We start from the raw sequence: 18,783 nt of genomic DNA on the forward strand, positions 1-18,783 counted from the left end.
TGTTTCACTCTAGGAAATTTCAAGAGTATTAACTAATTGGTATTTCAAAATTCCTGTATTTTGATGCGAAATGACGTACTTTATTTCACATGTTAAATACTACAGTACTCGCTAGAAGAACAAGCGAACTGTGATGCATCTCTAAATTTATTGCGACAAGCACGAAGCCGCCTTTATTATTCACCCAGCCGGCTCCCAAATATGTCCCTTGCCGTAACTGTAATCGTGGCACATGATCAGTAATGAGTATGCCCGATAAAATTGGCCACTAAATCTAAAGTACATAACAGCGGTGCTCCTTTCAATTCGGCTTACGGGTCGCACTCTCGAGTTTAACAGTCGGGAACGTGACTTCCGGCCCCATCGTCCGGCCCATATGTAACGTCCTTGGCTCTCTCTCTCTCTCTCTCTCTCTTTCTCTGTGTCTGTCTGTTTGTCTCTCTCATTTCTTGAAACTCGAAATGGAAGAAGACATGTCGTACACGTATAACAACGCAATAGATAATAAGCGCGTCTCCGAGAGCCGTTCCTCGCGTGAGGTAGGTCAGCATTACGTTCGCTAGGTTATCCCTGGCATCTCGTGTTTCTCGAAGCAGAAGGATCGATTTAAATTCCTTCTCACAGGAGACACTCTTGGACTTTTCTAAAGAAATGTTGCGCCTTCAAGAATGGAACTACATTTTTTTTATTGGAATAGACAACGACGTATCGCGAGATATTAAATATTACGAATTCTATAAAAGAAGATTAATGATGTCATTTTAACCCGTAGAATCTGCAAACTTCCCATGCAGATGACACAATATCCAAAAGACATCTCTTAATCATTAGTTTTAATCAGTTTTTAAAAGATATTTTTATTCCAATTTTGTTGTCTGGATGTAGTTTATTATCAATTCTGATCTTATTATTGATAAAACAAGCTGCTCCTTTTTATTTATATTATTTTTTATATATTTTCCACTATAATAAAAACTATTTCTTAGTGCATCCTATAATTATTTTAACTTTTTAAAATAATTGCATTAAATAATGTAACCTATACTCTCTAAAAAAATTAAAATTTAAAATTTCTTTTTTGAACCCCATCTGAGCTTCTGTATCCTTCATGTAAGAAAGAAAGATAAATTATTGAAAAATACGTGATACACTGAAGCTACCTGTGATGCCATTCTTGTTACTTTTAGAAAGAGAGAGAGAGAGAGAGAGAAAAGTGTTTTACCATTTACGCCACGCACGTCAAGATGACGTATTGCGTCCAAATACCGGACGACGCGACGACACGATGAATTTCGTCGGAATTTCTCACATTATACTGTACAATCCCGCAAGCGACGCGAATTCGTGATGTCGTGAGTATACACATAGGTACACCACCCTACTACCACCCGCGCGACCCCACCGGGGACAAGTTATTAACCATAAATTCGTGCCACGACCGCACTCGGGCGTCCCCCCCCCCGAATAAGAAGCAACGTCGGGCAGGAGGCAACCTCCGACTCGCACCGCTCCGCTTCGTACCGGCGTGGGGTCATGCGGCTTGTCTTAAACCGTGACACATTTGCATTCTTCTCGGCCTCGTCGACCTCAGACATTCGTGTGCTCCGCAGGCAAGGTCAAAACGGCTATTCTCCCTATCGCGCTCATCGCAGATAGCTCTCGATAACGGGCACTGTCTGTATGGTCTGCATTCATTCTTATATATACATTGTCGAGAGAGATACATGGATGTGTCAAGGATACGCGATATAGAGATTACGGTTTTTTTTTACATGCTTTTTAAAATTTTGCACTTTTTATATGCGTATTCCGTAATTTTTATGAAAATGATAATAATCTTCGAGTAGAAGAGCCTACTCAGGCTCTTGATGGCTATGATGGAAATCGTGTTGTTGTTTTTTTAATTAAATTATATATTAAATTCTGCGAATTACTAATATCGTTAATACTATCAAAAAAAATTGTTATAAAAAGAAATAGTATTACTATTGATTACAAGATACTCTGCGCGCATTTCTTAACAAATCCTGTAGTAAAATGTAATATTAAAGAATGAAAATGAGAAGGACTAGTTTGCTGCAATTTTAGATAAATAATTTCTAAACGAATAAGGCGTTTCTACCAACAGGAATTAACTTTAATCTCAATTTAACTTGCTTGTTATCTTATTCTAGTTCCAAAAATTTAAAAAAAAAGATAAAGAATAAGTTAAACCGAGCTTAAAGTTAATCTCCGTTGGTAGAAACGGGCCTAAGTGACCTAAATTCAAATAAACTAGAGTTTTATTAGTATGTTTACAAAATTTGATTTCGTAATGCTACTTCCTCATCAAATTTGTAAATAAGCACAAAATGAAATTTTACATGAAAATCAAAAGTAAAAAGAAAATAATTTTTAAATTAATAAAAGACGTTCAAATACAGAGATATTTAAACATAATAATAGAACAATCTGTACAATTTTTATATTTTTGTACTTTGAAATGCGATCCTTATAATATAAAATAAACAACAGAATAACGAGACAGTTCGATACAAATTTTTCAATTAATAAATGTCATGAAAAATGAAAGTTAAAGCCCTTCAACCAATTTTATTTATACATTTGTAAATATATATATGCATATAACGCTTCACAGTCATAAACACGCAAGATGCAATAATGGCTCCACTATCAATCTTCCTAAAAATTTGCTCTTGTCCAACCAAACCTAATGGAATTCTTAGAAAACTGATTTAGACTATTATTATAACAGATTCCCTTTAATTAAAATCGTATTAGCCCTTCATTTGGGGATAGAAGGGATTAAATGTGTGTAACGCGATTGCAACTTGTCGCAGCCTCTAATCGCCTAATGCACTAAAATTGCCGCCTAATTCATCATCCGAAAGTCGGCCTTGATACCATCCCCTCCCCCTCTCCCACCCTCGTTCTATCTCTCTCTTTCTCACCGTTTCCCTCTGAGATTGGCCGATTTAGGAAGGGAATGCCTCACACACTCGCCCGCTGCCTTTCTACGGAAGAACGAGTATACTCAGAACGAGACATACGGTAGAGCGAGAGTCGCGTGAGGCAGGTCAGCGACGTCGTCGGCTCGCGACGAGGGGAGCGCTTCGTTTTAAACGGGCTTGATCAAGCCATTCGCATTCCTCGTAGTTCATGCGTAGTTCGCCTCGACCGCCGCCTGCCTCGCAGATTCGTCCTTCGTGTCTGTGCGACGCGACGATGCACCTCGTGTTAACAAGTCTGATATTCGCGCGTTAAGATCCGTACGCCGCGAACGGAATAGGAATGGAAATAAGGATGTTCGACACCTTGCTCACGATATGAAACACTTCGATCCCGATATACCGCAATGCATCTTGCTGTCGGCAGTGTGATATCAGCGGTGATATGGTATCAATGCAGTAAAAATTAAGCAATCAAACATAAACATTTATGTCTAACAATAAAATTTATAGCTTCTTTTTTTTTTCGTTCGTATAATATTATACCACTTGTGTACATCAGTGTTTTATTTTTATTGCTCTCGATAATGATATCAATATATGTATATCTGAAGATCATATTATACACTGAGAGAAAGAATTACGAGAAATCTTTTACAAATGACAATCGGAAAAGTCCTGGCTAATTTACCAATCGTAGACTAATAATAAGACCAAAGATGTGACGCCGCAATTTTTCAATTTGTAATACTCGAGAATACCCCGATGTAAAAAAAAAAAATATTTCACAGTGTGTGCAAATTAAAACGACTTTTTTCAACGAATGCATCGAACAAAACAAGTTAAAAAAAGAGAGCGGAAAAGAGAAGATAAAAAAAAAATACAGCAATCTATGGGAAATAATTGAATAAAAACGAAACCGTCGTTTGTTGCAAGCAAAAGCATGTTATTAAAGTCGGATTACTTATTAAAGTCGGATTACTTTTCGATCGATAAAATCTCTAATACGTTTTCGACACGATTATTAGAGGAAAGCATCAAGGGTCACGGGCTTCTTGACAACGCAATGCGACACGGTGGATCACGTACCCGCGTCATCATTTCGCGGTAAATTGCACGCGAAGCTGATAGGTCATTCAAGGACATACGTAGCTGAGAAGGCGAGTAGCGCATTTTTCTAGGCTATTGATTGCATCTACCGAATATAGGGTAATATTCAATCTGCTTAATGGCGCGGCCTGCACCGTCCTCGATTTCATCTTACCGCCGCGCGCGGCGACGGTGAGATACCGTAGGCCGTTTCCCTTTTTCCCTCCATTCCGTTTTTTTTTTTTCCGTTCCACTTCTGCACTTAAGCAAAATACTCTCATTGTTCTTTACGCAGGAGCGAACCCGTCTCCTTAGCACGCCAAGAAACTACATTTCCCGCTAACCGGCTTACGCCAACTTGCGCATTTGCAACCATCTTGCTCCAAGAAAACGAAAACTGTTGTACCGGATAAAATCGATATGAAATGGTCAAAATTTAATCATATTAAAATAACAAAGGGGGATAAAATCGATCTATATATGTATACATTGCAGTATATATGCAAAACAATTATTATAACATTTTAGATATTGAAGAAAGAGAGTTATCACATTATTAACGGTAGTTCCAAATCGTATAATTTAAAATTTGTAAATAAACAAGTAAAAAGAAATAAGTAACGAAAGAGTAAATTTTTTATGTAATAAAAAACTGACTTATGCTTATTAATTCATGTTAATTTAAATTTAACATTTTTTAATAAAAGTAAGCTCTGAAAAAATTAGCATCGTTAAAAAAACGCAGCATCGCATAAAGAATATTAAACGTGTAGACGAGAGATGTACGTATATATTTTTAATTTTGAAATTCACAAACATTTTTCCGCGTTTATTCTTAAAATTATCTTGAATACGCGTGAAACATTTAACATCGTCCTTTTTAACGTAAAAATTAAAACTGATTGGTTAAGTTCGATCGAATTATATTAATTATCGGATCATCGAGGTTTGCGAAGTGTCACGGGAGTAAAAGGCATCTACACGCGGAAAAGTCTTTCCTCCTTTCGAACGGAGCAGATTAATGATCGTCTTCATGAATAGAAAGAAGGGAGATCGTGTTTTGAATGCAACACTATAAAAACAACATCGGGAGAAATCCACTTATCGGGAGACTTTTATGGCGAAGCTACGTCCGCCGCGGCGAAACGCCGTAGATTTCGAAGTAGCTATGCGAATTTCTCGCTCTCGCGCAAACCGCAACACGAGAGCTCGATTACTTCACGGAGAGAAATAAGTGCCTGCCGTAAATATACATATAAAAAAAGAAAACCCTTTTACCCAGTCTCCTAAAAGTCTTTCGTATGGTCTTTTACTTGAGTTTAATCCCATATAAACGTAATATCTGAAATACCGGCTATTATTCCACCTTAAACGATTGCGTACTCTTCGTCTTCATTCCTCTCGATGTTTTTTTTTTCCCCCATTTTACCCTCGCGGTGCTTTCTACGCGGCTTAGGTCGCGAGTATGCATATCTATATCTTAATACTTTGATATCGTACATCTTGGATTTTTCAAATACAGATTTTATCATATACATTTGCAAAAAAAAAAAAAAGGATCGACGAGTGAAATGTCAAACACTTAACACATTAAGCGTCGAATATTACCGGACATCTTCATTTATTGCGTATACAACAGTCATTTACGAGATTCGGATGATTCATGTCTCGAGCGAGGTATCCCACGAGAGGATGCCGATCTTGCATCCTTCTCGACGAAGGCGAAGGAACGTTCTCGACCCAGAAGGAATCACGCCGGCACATAAGAAACACTCGAGAGTATACCGCGCTAATAGGCCAAGATTAGAAAATCGGCACGAGCGGAATAAGAAAACGCCCGTCCCGGGCGAGAAAGGGAGAGAGTAGGGAGGGAGGGGGGGGAGGGGGGCGGAAGGGATCTCCGCCGGTTCGAGAGGCGGCGAATGCGATTGCGATTGCATAGAGAGCGGGGTATCGCGAGAGAGGCGCATCACGAGGAGAGTGCACCCTAGCCTAGTGGGTCACGCATGGGAAACTGGAACGGTTTCATCTCCAGGCGGAAGACTCGATTTTTCTCCGCGGGAGAAACTACCGATTTTTCTTTCGATCGAGCGTTTCTAGGTTACAAGTAAATAAGAGCGCGGCGCGCAAAAGGAACGCGGTCTCTCCCTATTTTCGCTCCGCGACATAATTTTCGACGGGCGACGACGAGGCGAGCGGCGCCGCGAATCCTCTCGGTCTCCGGCGTGTAAAGGGAACAAGAAAGAAGATCGAAATGAAAAGAGGAAAACCTGCGCCCCCCTGAAACTTGCTGTGCTTCCGATATCAGTCTCTTCGGCGCAAACGCGTGAATGTTGTGCATGATTGAACCCAATTTTATAATAATAAGCATTACAATGTATAGATGAATAATTTAGTATCCGTATGACAAAAGTTTTGTACTATGTGCCACACATTTTATTTCACATTTGCAAATAATTCGCGAAAGTTACACGCTGGACAGAATTAAAACGCTTTATTGTCGCGCTCGCGTGTCCGCGGCTGCAACTCGCGGCAGTGTAGTCGCACGTGTTTTGCGCCGACGTAAAAAAAAAAAAAAAAAAAAATCTCTGAATGACACGGATCAAAGTACTTTTCAGATAGCGTGGGTATTATCTCGTGCGAATTCTGCATGAGAGAGGGAGACTCCACCGATCGTCAGTCAGATTTTGTGATCGATGCGATGCGATTCGGTGTGCGACGTATTATTTGTACACGGGCGTGTCATTGATCCCCGAAGGAGCTCGAGCGCAGCCGCGATGATAAGTCTCGCCGGTTACTGTTATCAGCTAATACGAATGAGTAACAACAACAGCGAAACGGTATCAATGGAAGAAGGAAACGGAGCTAGGGAGAGGGAGAAAGAGAGAGAGAGAGAGAAGAGAGAGAAAAGAAGAGGGAAAGACGAAAACGTATACGGCGCGTAGTCAACACACTTTTCTCGTAAAAATCATAAAGCTCATAATAGCGCGGCGAATCGATTGGTTCCGGCATAAATCTCCCGATCTCGACACGCTGTGCAAACACACCGGCGCGGCGCTTTTAACGTGTCGCGCGCGCAGTCCTCTACCCGCGCGATACTCCCCTTTTGCGCGCGGCGAAAAAGGCACCGCTTAATAGAAAACCGAACCGACGTTCGCCGTTCCGCGAACCGATAACTGTACGCTCAAAGTGCACGGGTTATCCTGCGTACCGAGCGATAAACCTGCTTTTCCAACGCATCGAGGAAAAAAAAACCGCTGTTTCACATCAGCGGCGAGCTCTTGTTCTTTACGTAACTTGCGCTCGCGCATTTTACCTATAGAAGCTCGATCAAAATCCTCGTTGAAAAAAAGAAAGCTAGCTATTTAGCTCTCGAATTCAAATCTGGCTTTAGCGTTTAAATGTAATTTTAGATTAGCCCCCTCGAGCCATGAATCACGCTTCAACGGTGGATTTTCAAGCGAATGAATTACTCTTTTGAAATATGTTGAAATATATGCCGCGATTTTGTACTTTACATAATATATACGGCTGACATGTATGTACGCACATTTATTTATGAATTATTTTATTTATGAATTATTAAATGACCAACAGGATTTTGTATAAGCAAAAAATAAAGAGAGCAGAATGTATTTCGCGGCTAAAAAGTTTTCAATTCGTTTTCCAAAAAAATATAAAATACAGAAATATGTATAAGAGAGAACACAAAATGCGTTCGGCTAAAGTTATTATCAGTTTAACCGGAATCGTCGCCCAGAAACAATATCTATCGCTCGCCTATATTTAAATTCGCGTAAAACTATGTCACGTAAATTCGGAGCTTACCGTATCTTTCTTACGCGCAATACCAAGCGTCCCAGATCTACTATTTATTCCGCGAGACTCTATTTAATAAATTCAAGATTAATTTAATCAATTAGTACCAACCTACGCCATTTGATTTTCATATTTTATCAGCTATGAATACCTAATTTCAGACTTTAAAATTTGACCATCTGTTCTTAAATTTCAAAATCATCTTCCGACTAAAGTATTCAAAACTTTGCAAATAGAAAACACGTTGTATAACGGCCTTTATAAAATTAGCACTCCATTTTAGAATTTCAATATGAGTAAAAGAGCTTTAAGAGATATGTTTAAAAACGAATTCTAATGATTAAATATGCAATTAAAAGTGAGAATATATACGACGTCGGCCTCACGTCTCTTGTTGTACAAAAAACTGATCGTAATGTTGTTTTATTTCGATCAGAATCAGTTTAAATGAAATAATAACATTGTTCGATAGAACTGCAGTTACTCTATCTAAAATTGAAAGAAAATAACAAAGTTTGGAAAAAGAATTTAACTCGTGATAACAAGGTTACTTCTCGAGTACTGAAAAATTGCCAGAAATCTTTTGATCTTATTTTTCGTTCCATTCAAGAGTTCAAAGTCGAAATGAAGATAAAAAATAAAGTAAAGAAGGTTGAATCAAAGGTAACTCTTCTTACCTGGGAGCATTGATGATCGGCCGGCCCATTGCCCGTTGCTGGCGCTTCTCGTTGACGGGAAGGCGCAGATAATCCTGGTCGCCAAGGAGGAACAAATCCTTTGAAATAATCATGTCCACCGCGGTGGCTGCTGATTAACAGCTGGCCGCCTCTCCGGTTCGGTCTCCTAAATGAGCGATTCGCCGCCTAGGCAACGTGACACGTAGATGTTGCGGCCGTCACACACGCGAGTTTAATTAGAGCCTCACTTTCCCGGCACCGCGCGAGTCACGTTCATTGACAATCAGAACGGGTCTGCTACTCGGCACGGACGCGCACTCGACGCCGACGTTAGCATCCTCGCGTAGTTCACGGGTAACAGAGCGGTTTGCGGAAATTGTCGCGACGATAGAATCTCACACGTTACACGACCGGCCGCGAATGTCTTCTCTATCGGGAGAGAATGCATCCAAGACGAACGGAATCAAAACGGCGAAGATGAACGAATGATCCAGTGGTCGCGATCGGAGTGACGGATTTGACTGTGCTGGCCTAACTAACGTTGGTCGATTTAAACATCTAAGTGTGCAGCAATTCCCCACGCTGGCTGTGCGTTTTTCTTCCCACGGAGCCGATTGATCAGTGGCACGGCAACCGAGTTCGATCGAGGAGCGCGGATCGCGGGATTCTGGGCACTGAGAACGTCCGCGCGATCCTTTCGTTTGGATCGCGATAGTCTCCTCGAGAAGGGGTCTTTTCCCGGCCGGATCGAGAAAGCTCTTGAGCCGGCTCCGACAGAGCCGATCGCTCTTCGGAGATCAGAACTTTAAGCCCAACTCCTCTCCTCGTCGTACAACGTGTTACATCACGCGCTGGATCCCGCGGTTATACATTAAAGAATCGTTGCGACGGTTTTTCGATGTCGAGCTTCTCGAAAAAAATGAATGTCCCGAGAATGTGGGTCGCAAAGTTTCGCGCACAGATCGGGAAATACTTCTCTCGACTCGCTATCTCTCTTCGTTTGATACGATCATAAGTGGACGCTCTTCTCTTCTGGAACATAAAATACAAACAGATACGTTAAACTTTATCTGTGAGGAATGTTATGTTTGTGTTACAATAAACTGTTACAATTCGTTGCTGCTATAACGCTTATTGTCTTAATATTAAAATAATAAAAGCATTTCTTCTTGCAAATATAAGATTTAATGAAATTATGCATTAAAAATAAATTTAGCCTTTATAGATTTTATAAATAATTTTCTATTTACGAAATATTATTTATTTCCAACTGTGTAAATTGAGTTACTAGGCATCAAAATGACTTTCTCATCTCATATTTGACATTTTCATCGATCGTATTACACTTAATATTGCACATATTAATTAAATTAGTTAATAAGGTTATTGTGTTTGTGTGTGAGTAGCAATCTGAATTTAGAAATGTGTACTAAATAAATTATTATAACAAATTTCATGTTTTTAATATAATACTTCAATACCGTTTTTTAGAAATAAAATTAAATTAAACGAAAATGCACGCAATGCGTTTTTAAAGGTCCATTTATAGATTTATGTATCGTTCTGAAAACTGTGACAAAAATAAAATAATATATTCATGTATACATTTTTGTGTTTAAATGGGCTCTAAAATAATTTAAAACAATTATAAAAGCATGACGAAATATTTATTCACTTTGAAAATGCGCGAAAGAGTAAATCTTTATTAATTTACACGTCTTATTCAAAATAACACAATTACGATACATCACAGAAAAATTGAAAGTTTCGAAATGATCGAAAATTTTATTACATTGTTATAAGACGTCACTCGTATTTTTTATTAAAAATATAAATTGTATTTAAAAAACAGCGATACAAAGAAATCTCGTTTTTCTAAATCAAATATAGTTGTAATTCTATACGACAGAATACTACATAGAGACAATTTTGTAATAAAAATCACTGTGGTAAATAGTAAGTGCGGACCAAGAAAGAAATTATGAAAATTTTTACTATGTTTTTCATCAAATTGCCATAAATAGTATTTACACTATTTATGGCATAATTCTTTGAAATTTCTTCTTATATGGTCCGTGGCTACTACATGATAATTTTTACTATAAAATTTTCTCCGTATATATCGAATATACTTCGATTAATTTACTGTTTGTGACCAGACTCGTATTAATTAAATCCACCCAAAGATCATTCGAGAAATATAGAACACGATGTCACCGACCTACACCGTTTTACACTCGATGTATCACTTACAAAACTCATCTTGTATTTGCATCAATTTTCGCAACTGGCAAGTATTAGTCATGGGTAAATGAGTCGCACAAACTCATGCGTTAAGAGTTTGACAAGTGTCTCTAATCTACCTACTCCTTCCTTGTTTGCAAATCAAGATTCATCGCGAATGGGAACCGTGATTCGGTAGAAACACATTTTGTTTTGTCAATTGTTATCGCTTTCCTATGGAATTTAATTATTTTTCCGCCCGCTGTGTATAATGACCTAATATAATGTGATGTATAATATGATGCTAAAAGCGTAATGCGTATGCATAGATCGCAAAACATTTCTTTTCTAAAAAATCATTACGAGTTATAAGTATTTGGAAACACAATACTTTAATTTAATCATTCGACAAAGAGTAATATTGATTGTCGCGGTTTAACAATTTTATTTTATTTTTTATGTAAGAAATAACTGCAAGAGACTTTCCAAGGAAAAATTTGTTGTTTAAAAAAATTCTCGAGATTATTCTCTTATAACAATTTAATTAACAATATGAAAATTATTTCTAATATATTATTAATCCTAATATATAAAAGAAAAAAATTATATAACATACACACTAAGAAAAATGTAAAAATAACATCGTAAAAAATCTATTATAATGTGATGTAAACAATGACACAATATTTTCTATACAAATTATAATATTCAACACAAATTCAAATAATTTAATATTCAAATACAAATTTTCAAATACATAGATATTCTTTATATAACAAATAAATAAAGAAAAATGCAGTTATTAAATTAAAAAATTTAAGTTTGACAATAATTCTTATAACAATGTTTTATTTATGTAACAAATTGTGACGTTCGTAATGACACATCTTGCAATCCTAAGCTTTTCAGTTCGGTGTAATATGTATAATTGTAAGCTGTGTACATATGCGCTTAACACGATGAAGCTAATGCTTATCAAATAATTATCTCTTCTACTGAACATTTGATTAAATATTATACCAGTGCAATTCTGATTACATAATCGTGATTCCGATGCACAATCATAATGGAATCGATAAAATTGTGCAATTTTAAGTGTAAACTGTGTTAGTCACTGTGTGATATTATTGTTCCTTTTTATTTATAAACTGCATAAAAGTTCTCTCGGCATCTGTTGACCCGATTAATGATGATCTTTCACGATAGTATAATGCGTTAGGCGGACGTTACGTTGATCCCGCAGCCGTGTTTTATTTCAGGCGATATCCCCGATATTTCATCAGGAAGGATTTGAAAGCTCATCGTGAGGTCATAAATATTAGACGTTGTTATACAGTTTCCTTGGACTTGAGCGCGGGGACGTGAGAAAAATCGCGTATAAACCCGTCCCTCCCCTCGATCCGTCCGATTAGAATGTACGACTCGCGCTATTGGAATCGTTCCAAAGTCAATTTGTTCCTTTCGACGCTAAAGTCGGCGCGTCTAATTGTTCTCTCGTAACTTGAAACTTATGCCGACAACGATCATTAACGGGCGCGATGAAACACGCGTGATGATAAGATCAAGGTTCGAGGCTGTCATGGTTGTTTCGCAAAGTCACATTTACGTCGTGGACGCAATGATTTATGCGAGCGCCTTCTCGGTCGGTGTTTAGGGTAGTTGTTCGCGTGCGGACAAACAAATTACGAAATTGTACGTGCCAGTCAACGGCCGGCAACTGAATGGACAAGAGACCGTGTTACGTTACCCGCGATAATCGAGCGATATCAATGCAAATTCGAAATCGTCGTCGAGTCGAGAGAGATTGCGTCTTCGACATAAAAACAGTAGACACGCACCACTTGCATTAATCGATTCGCGATTATCATTACAACGTTAAGTCCAATGATTTCGCGATGACGAAGGTCGGCGCACCGTGAGAACAGCGAGGGCAGCCTTGGTCGTCGTCATTGAATGTCGCGTAATTTTACGTTACATCGCGAGGAAATGATAATTCTAGGTATATTAACGGTACGAGAGTTCCAAGTTGCAGCGTCGGAAAGTTAACTCGCTTAACGCAGGCAACGAGGACATTTATTTCTCCTACAACGTGTCTGTCAGGCGTATACAATAAATTCTTGTTACAAAAGAGAGAGAAGCTCTTTCGAGCAGTCAGAGCGATGAAAATATCATATAAAGTTTGGAGAATTTTTGTGGGGTAAAATGTTAAATATTTATCATAAATACGGCTTCATGTATTTTTAGTTTTACGTACTATAACACTTAAATACAAAATTTATGTATAATTCATGTATTCATTATAAAAAATTTCGCAACTTTAATTTTTTACAGAACGCAAATATTTTGGCTCCCTTGTTACGTATCTAATGAATATAAATTTATTACTATAATACAGCGAATTGAAATAAAAATTGTATGTTTGTCTGTACGTGTTCTGTATAAATGTTTTATTTGGAAATATCACATATTTCTGAATCATCTTGTTTTTTAATTAAAAATTTGTTTATAAAAATATGCATTTTGCTCAAGAAACATGCGAGAAAATAATAATAAATAATCCATAGAATTATATATAATATATATCATTGATTATTATTGTTGAAATTATTCCTAATTTATTCTTCATCAGTTCAATTAGCAAGTAATCCCAAGACATTTAATGTAAAGTGTCACGGATCTTTTGACAGACAGGTAAACTGGCGGCCCTTAGAAGATCATTAACATTAACAATTTATTAACAATTTTTCTTAACAAGCACTTGCACACTTGCACATACACACATAATAAATGTTTATATATTTGCAGATATGAAACAAATATATAGATATTGTATATAATAATAAACCTTAACCATTTAACACACTGGTTACAATAAATTTTATACGCTAAATTTTACTCTCGAGTAAAAAAAAGAGACCTCTTCTTAGACCCATCGCCGATCGGGTGACTCGCTCCGAGATCGCTCGCCGTTCGTTCAACGCGGAAAAGACGACTGACCCGGTTTTTTTTTTTCCCTTTCCGCGACGTCGCTTCTTCCCTGGGCCTGGCGTGCGGTGCCGCGCGATTAATTACCAAATTCACTCGGGCGCGGTGCACGTACCTCGTGAACCTCGTCGACGGATTTACCGGCGGCCGTTGGCCCCGCAGTCGCCGGCCCGCCCGATGCCGGTGGTGAATGCGGGACGTCGAATCCCGAGCGGAGCGTGCGTAGACTCACTGCTTCTCGTGGAGCGGCCGGCGCGCAGCAGCCGGCACCACCTCTGTCGTCAAAGTCGTCCTTGTCGTCGTCGTCGTCGTCGTCGTCGTCGCCGTCGCCGTTACGATCGTCCCGACCGTCATAGTCGTCGTCGTCGTCGTCGTCGTCGTCGTTGCTCCTGTCACACGCATACTATGCATCAGCAGCACCGGGTACGAGCATGCGGCCATCGCGCGCGGCGGCGGCGGCGACGACGACGACGACGGCGGCGGCGGCGGCGGCGGCGGCGGCGGTGGCGGTGGCAGCAGCAGCACGCAGTCAACGAACCCGCATTTCTTTTCGCCCGAACTTTTGTTTTCCCCTTTTTTCTTTCTCCTGCTTGGCGCGAGAGTGTGTAAGAAGGAAGGAGAGGGAGAGAAAGAGAACGAAAGGGAGAGAAGCTCGTGCGCACCGTATCGCTTATATCCGCGAATCTCCCGACACACGCGGCGGTCCCTTCTCGCTCGCTCGCGCACGCGCGCGCATACACACATACATACGCACACACACATACACGTACACACACATACACACGCACGCACGCACGCACACGTGTATATAGGTGTATCCCGGTGGCCGCTTTATACACCAGGAACAACCGACCCTCCCGGTGTCACTGGCTTCTTCTTCTTCTTCTTCTTCTTCTTCTTCTTCTTCTTCTTCTTCTTCTTCTTCTTCTTCTTCTTCTGCCTCCACCTTTTCCACCACCATCTACTCCTCCTTTTCCTCCTTCGACTCCTTCTTCCTCTCTCTCGCTTCCCTTCGGCTACGCGTTGTCGTCTCTATCGCGCGCGCGCGCGTGTATCCGCGCATACTCGCGCACCTGCAGGGCTCTATATGCGCGCACGTATGCGACATGCGTGCGTGTGCGTACGTGTGCAGGGCGCCGAGTACACACACACACACGTATCGGCGCACGCGCGCGTTTCACGTTTCTCCTCGCTTTCGCACGTGCATATACATACGTCGGAGCAGAGAGAGAGAGACAGAGAGAGAGAAAGAGGGCGCGAGAGAGACGAAAGGAGAGAGAAAAAAGGAGAGAGAGGGAGAGAGAAATCTCTCTCCTCGTTGCTCTCGCGCGACGACGGCGGCAGCGCGCAATCGTTCACTGACCCGCTCTCACCGACACGAGTTCTCTCGTCGCACGCGCGCTCGTCACAAACACACACACACACACACACACACACACACACACACACACACACACACACACACACACACACACACACACACACACACACACGGGGCACGCACACACGGGGCACGCACACACGCGCGCGCAGACAAGGCGCGCGCGCGCGCGCGTACCGATTCGATTTTCCGATGCAATTTTTCTCGTCGGGAGAAACGAGAGCAGGCCTGTCTCGAAAGGCGCGCGCGCGCCACCGTCCGTCACTCCATTCCGTCGTAGCCGTCACTCCGAGACGCTCTCTCTCTCTCTCTCTCTCTCTCTCTCTCTCTCTCTCTCTCTCTCTCTCTCTCTCTCTCTCTCTCTCTCTCTCTCTCTCTCTCCCCCCCCCCTCCCTCGCTCCGCTCGTTTCGCTCGGCGCTTCGCGACGGCGAGTCTTCCTCTTATTCTCGAATGCACGGGAACGAGACGGAAGGGCGAGAGTGCGCACCGAACGACGATGCAGCCGGCGCTCTCTCGATTAAAGACCAAAAAAAAAGGAGAAAGAGAAAATTCTTACGCTCTTCCTTCGTTTTCTCCTCCTCCGCCTCCACCATCACCACCATCACCATCACGAGCACCTCCGCCTCTTCCTCCTCCGCCTCCTCCTCCTCCTCCTCCTCCTCCTCCTCCTCCTCCTCCTGCTGCTCCTCCTCGTCCACGGTTCTCTGCCTTGGGTCCACGGAGCGCGCGGCGAAGGTCCGCGAGCGGTGGTGCCTCCGTCTCTCTAGACGTGGACGACGACGGCAGCGGCGGCGGCGGCACAACGACGACGACGGCAGGGGAGACGATGCTTCTCGTCGACGAGGGTGGAATAATGAGACAACTCGCGCGCGTCGTTATCGGCGAGGCGCGAGGCGGAGGTGCCGACGGCGCCGTAATAACCCGCACCTGTCGCAAGAGTGTCAAGTTGCCCGCCGCGCGAGTTCCCCGCGTCGAGTCCGCTAGCAGCAGCTTCCTGCACTTCGCGCGCCGCCACCTCCTTCCTCACCATAAACATCACCGCGCGCCGTGCGCCAGTTATTGGCATATTACGAACTCCACTTCGCGCGGCCGGAATCTCGTCTGCCGTCGTCGTTTCACGCACACGGGGTGTGAGATTTTTCACGAACCGCTCCCGGCGCGCATTCCGCGCGGAAGAACCGTTCCGGGCGCCGCGCCGCACCGGCTTTCCGGCGCTCGAGAACGCGCCTATTCGCCTCGCGTATGTTTACACCGTTCGCCCCCCGCCGCGCATCGCCGGGTAACTCTTCTCTCTTACTTGCTGTTCTGCGACTTCGCGCGACGAGTTATACTATTCGATATAGCGCTCGATTTTCCCTCTTCACATCGCTTCGGAGCCACGCTTGTTTACATACGCTTTTCCTCCCGCGATATCCCGATTATTATCGCCTCTACCCCCTTCCGATCCAACGTTACGACTGTTTTCGTTTGACGACGATCGTCCCTCCGTACACACCTCTGAGTCGGCGGCCGACGAGGAAAAAGCGCCGGCGGATTCTCGTCCCTCCAATCTGCGGTAAACTTGTCACATCCTCCCGCTCCTTTCGTCCCGTCAAGTCTGATAAGACCGCGGATTCACGTCGGCCCGGCCGTATTATTATTATCGTTATTACTACGTATACACCACTGTCCCCCCGCGCGCGTGCAACCCGTTCGTTCCTTACGTTTTCGTCTTTCGACACGTCGTCGTCGTCGTCGGATGACTCGACCACACGGCTTCGCGGCGACACGACGCGCGCGACGGTCGAATGTAGACTGATTCAGACGCTACGCGCTGTACTCCATGTATCGGCCTGAACGTATCCGCGGGTCTCCCTCCGTCGCCGCCGCCGCCGCCGCCGCCGCCACCGCCGCCGCCGCCACCGCCACCACCTGCCTTCCCCGGCCCCCTCGACGAGCTACCGCTCTTTCTCTCGCTCCTCTTGCAACTCTCGCGTCCGCGGCTATCAGCTCGTGCCAGACCACCACAGTCCTCGAGCTCGTTTTTTTTTACTGCGTGCCGCGCGATCACACCGTGCATCTACGGGAAAATTGGAAAGAGCGCGTCGCGCGGAAAAAATGATCTCCTCCCCCCTCCCCCGTCGCCGAGTCATATTCTTGAGCGCGGTTACGCGCTTTAATCATTCCATCCAGGGCTATGCCGGCGTGGCCCTTAATCGACGTTTCCCAGATGCGGAAGTAAAATCCAAAGTGCGAAAAGAATCTATATCTATCTGACGCGTTTTTAATTCACTTTTTACATTAAATAAAACATCTGAAAAAATCACTATTTGATTGTATAATAGTATACTTTGAAGCGTTCAACATTATATATACGTTATATTTTTTAGCATGTTGTGTTACGTTTAAAAATCGAATTAACATATAGATAATAAAAAATTAATTAAGACGAATAAAGGAAAATGTTGCAAAGAAAGTAAAGAAAAATGAAATAAATATACGCAGAGTTGGAGTAAGTTAATACTTCTTTTAAATTAAAGTCAATGTGTGTATGTGTATGTGTATGTGTACGTGTATGTGTATGTGTATGTGGCTTATAAAATTAACTTAATTACGCTAAAAGTTAGATAAACAAAAATTACATCAGTTAAAAGTTACGTTAAAATTAAATTAAATTAAAAGTTAATTTGAAAACATAATTTATGTTGAATTAGAATGTAATTTTGTAAAGTTAGGTTACGCAAGAATTGTAATTTAAATCATCAAATAAATTTAATATCTTATTTGTAAATCACAAGTTTGTATGAAATAATAAAATATTGTTTTATGTTAAAACTTTTCTTTTATACAAATATTTTTAAAACAAGAAAATGATTAATAAGTTATAGTTTATGTATTTTAAAAGTTAAAATTAAAAATTAACTCATTTAAAATTAACAAAATTAAATTAAATGTTATTAACTTTTCAAATTAAAAGTTAATAATAACCTTTCCAACTAGTTATTATCTAACACTAGATACATATACAGTCATAATTAAGCGTATCCAAAATAGGGGTTAGAGATTTAAATTTCTTTCCCGACATTGTTATTTACTTCTTCATTTCTCATTTTTAATTATAAAAAAACACAACACTATTTTTTACTCTACATAAGTTTTCTTTGTCATATAAAATGTTCAACATATAAAATATTTAAGGTATGTTTAATCGTTTTGGAAAAAAAAAATTTTTCTAATTCTTGAACTTTGTAAATTTTATTAAATAATCTTTTTCGTCTTATTTATTATTATATTTATTTTTATTTAACGTTTTAGTTTAACATTTTATTTTTTATCATACTTGACAATGTTTTTTATACAGACAACTTTTCTATGTTTCTATCTAAATGTAAAAAAGTTTTTTCTAAGAAAATTAATATTTTTATGTAATAATAACGATGATGATGTTTATAATATTATAATAATATCAAAGTTAAAATTAAGAAATATACATTTCATTCTTAATAACTTTTCTCTATATTTTCTTTGTCTTGTATTTTGTCTATATTTTTTTCAGGAAAAAAATTATGATTTATAAAACCTAATGTCTTTCCCATTCAAAATCAAGAAAAAAGTTCTAAATTTTAAAAATTAAAAAACCGTATTAACGTAAAAAAATTGTTAATGTATGCTAACAGATTT

At 40.7% G+C, this 18,783-nt stretch overlaps 1 protein-coding gene across 4 annotated transcripts in view; it reads right to left on the reverse strand.

Annotated features, from left to right (window-relative positions):
* Positions 1–17,671, reverse strand: part of LOC105836438 (ABC transporter G family member 9) — a gene marked incomplete at its 3' end in the record, with an annotated part of 125,884 nt that extends 108,213 nt beyond the window's left edge. The window contains 2 exon segments of one of the 4 annotated variants that reach the window (XM_036282520.1): positions 8,534–9,565; positions 16,619–17,671. In XM_036282520.1, coding sequence (XP_036138413.1) covers positions 8,534–8,646 — 113 coding nt within the window. 4 annotated transcript variants of the gene reach the window in all.
* Between the last annotated feature and the right edge of the window lie 1,112 nt (positions 17,672–18,783).

The sequence above is a fragment of the Monomorium pharaonis genome, chromosome 2 (genome assembly GCF_013373865.1).
Source record: "Monomorium pharaonis isolate MP-MQ-018 chromosome 2, ASM1337386v2, whole genome shotgun sequence".
Taxonomy (NCBI): Eukaryota; Metazoa; Arthropoda; class Insecta; order Hymenoptera; family Formicidae; genus Monomorium; species Monomorium pharaonis.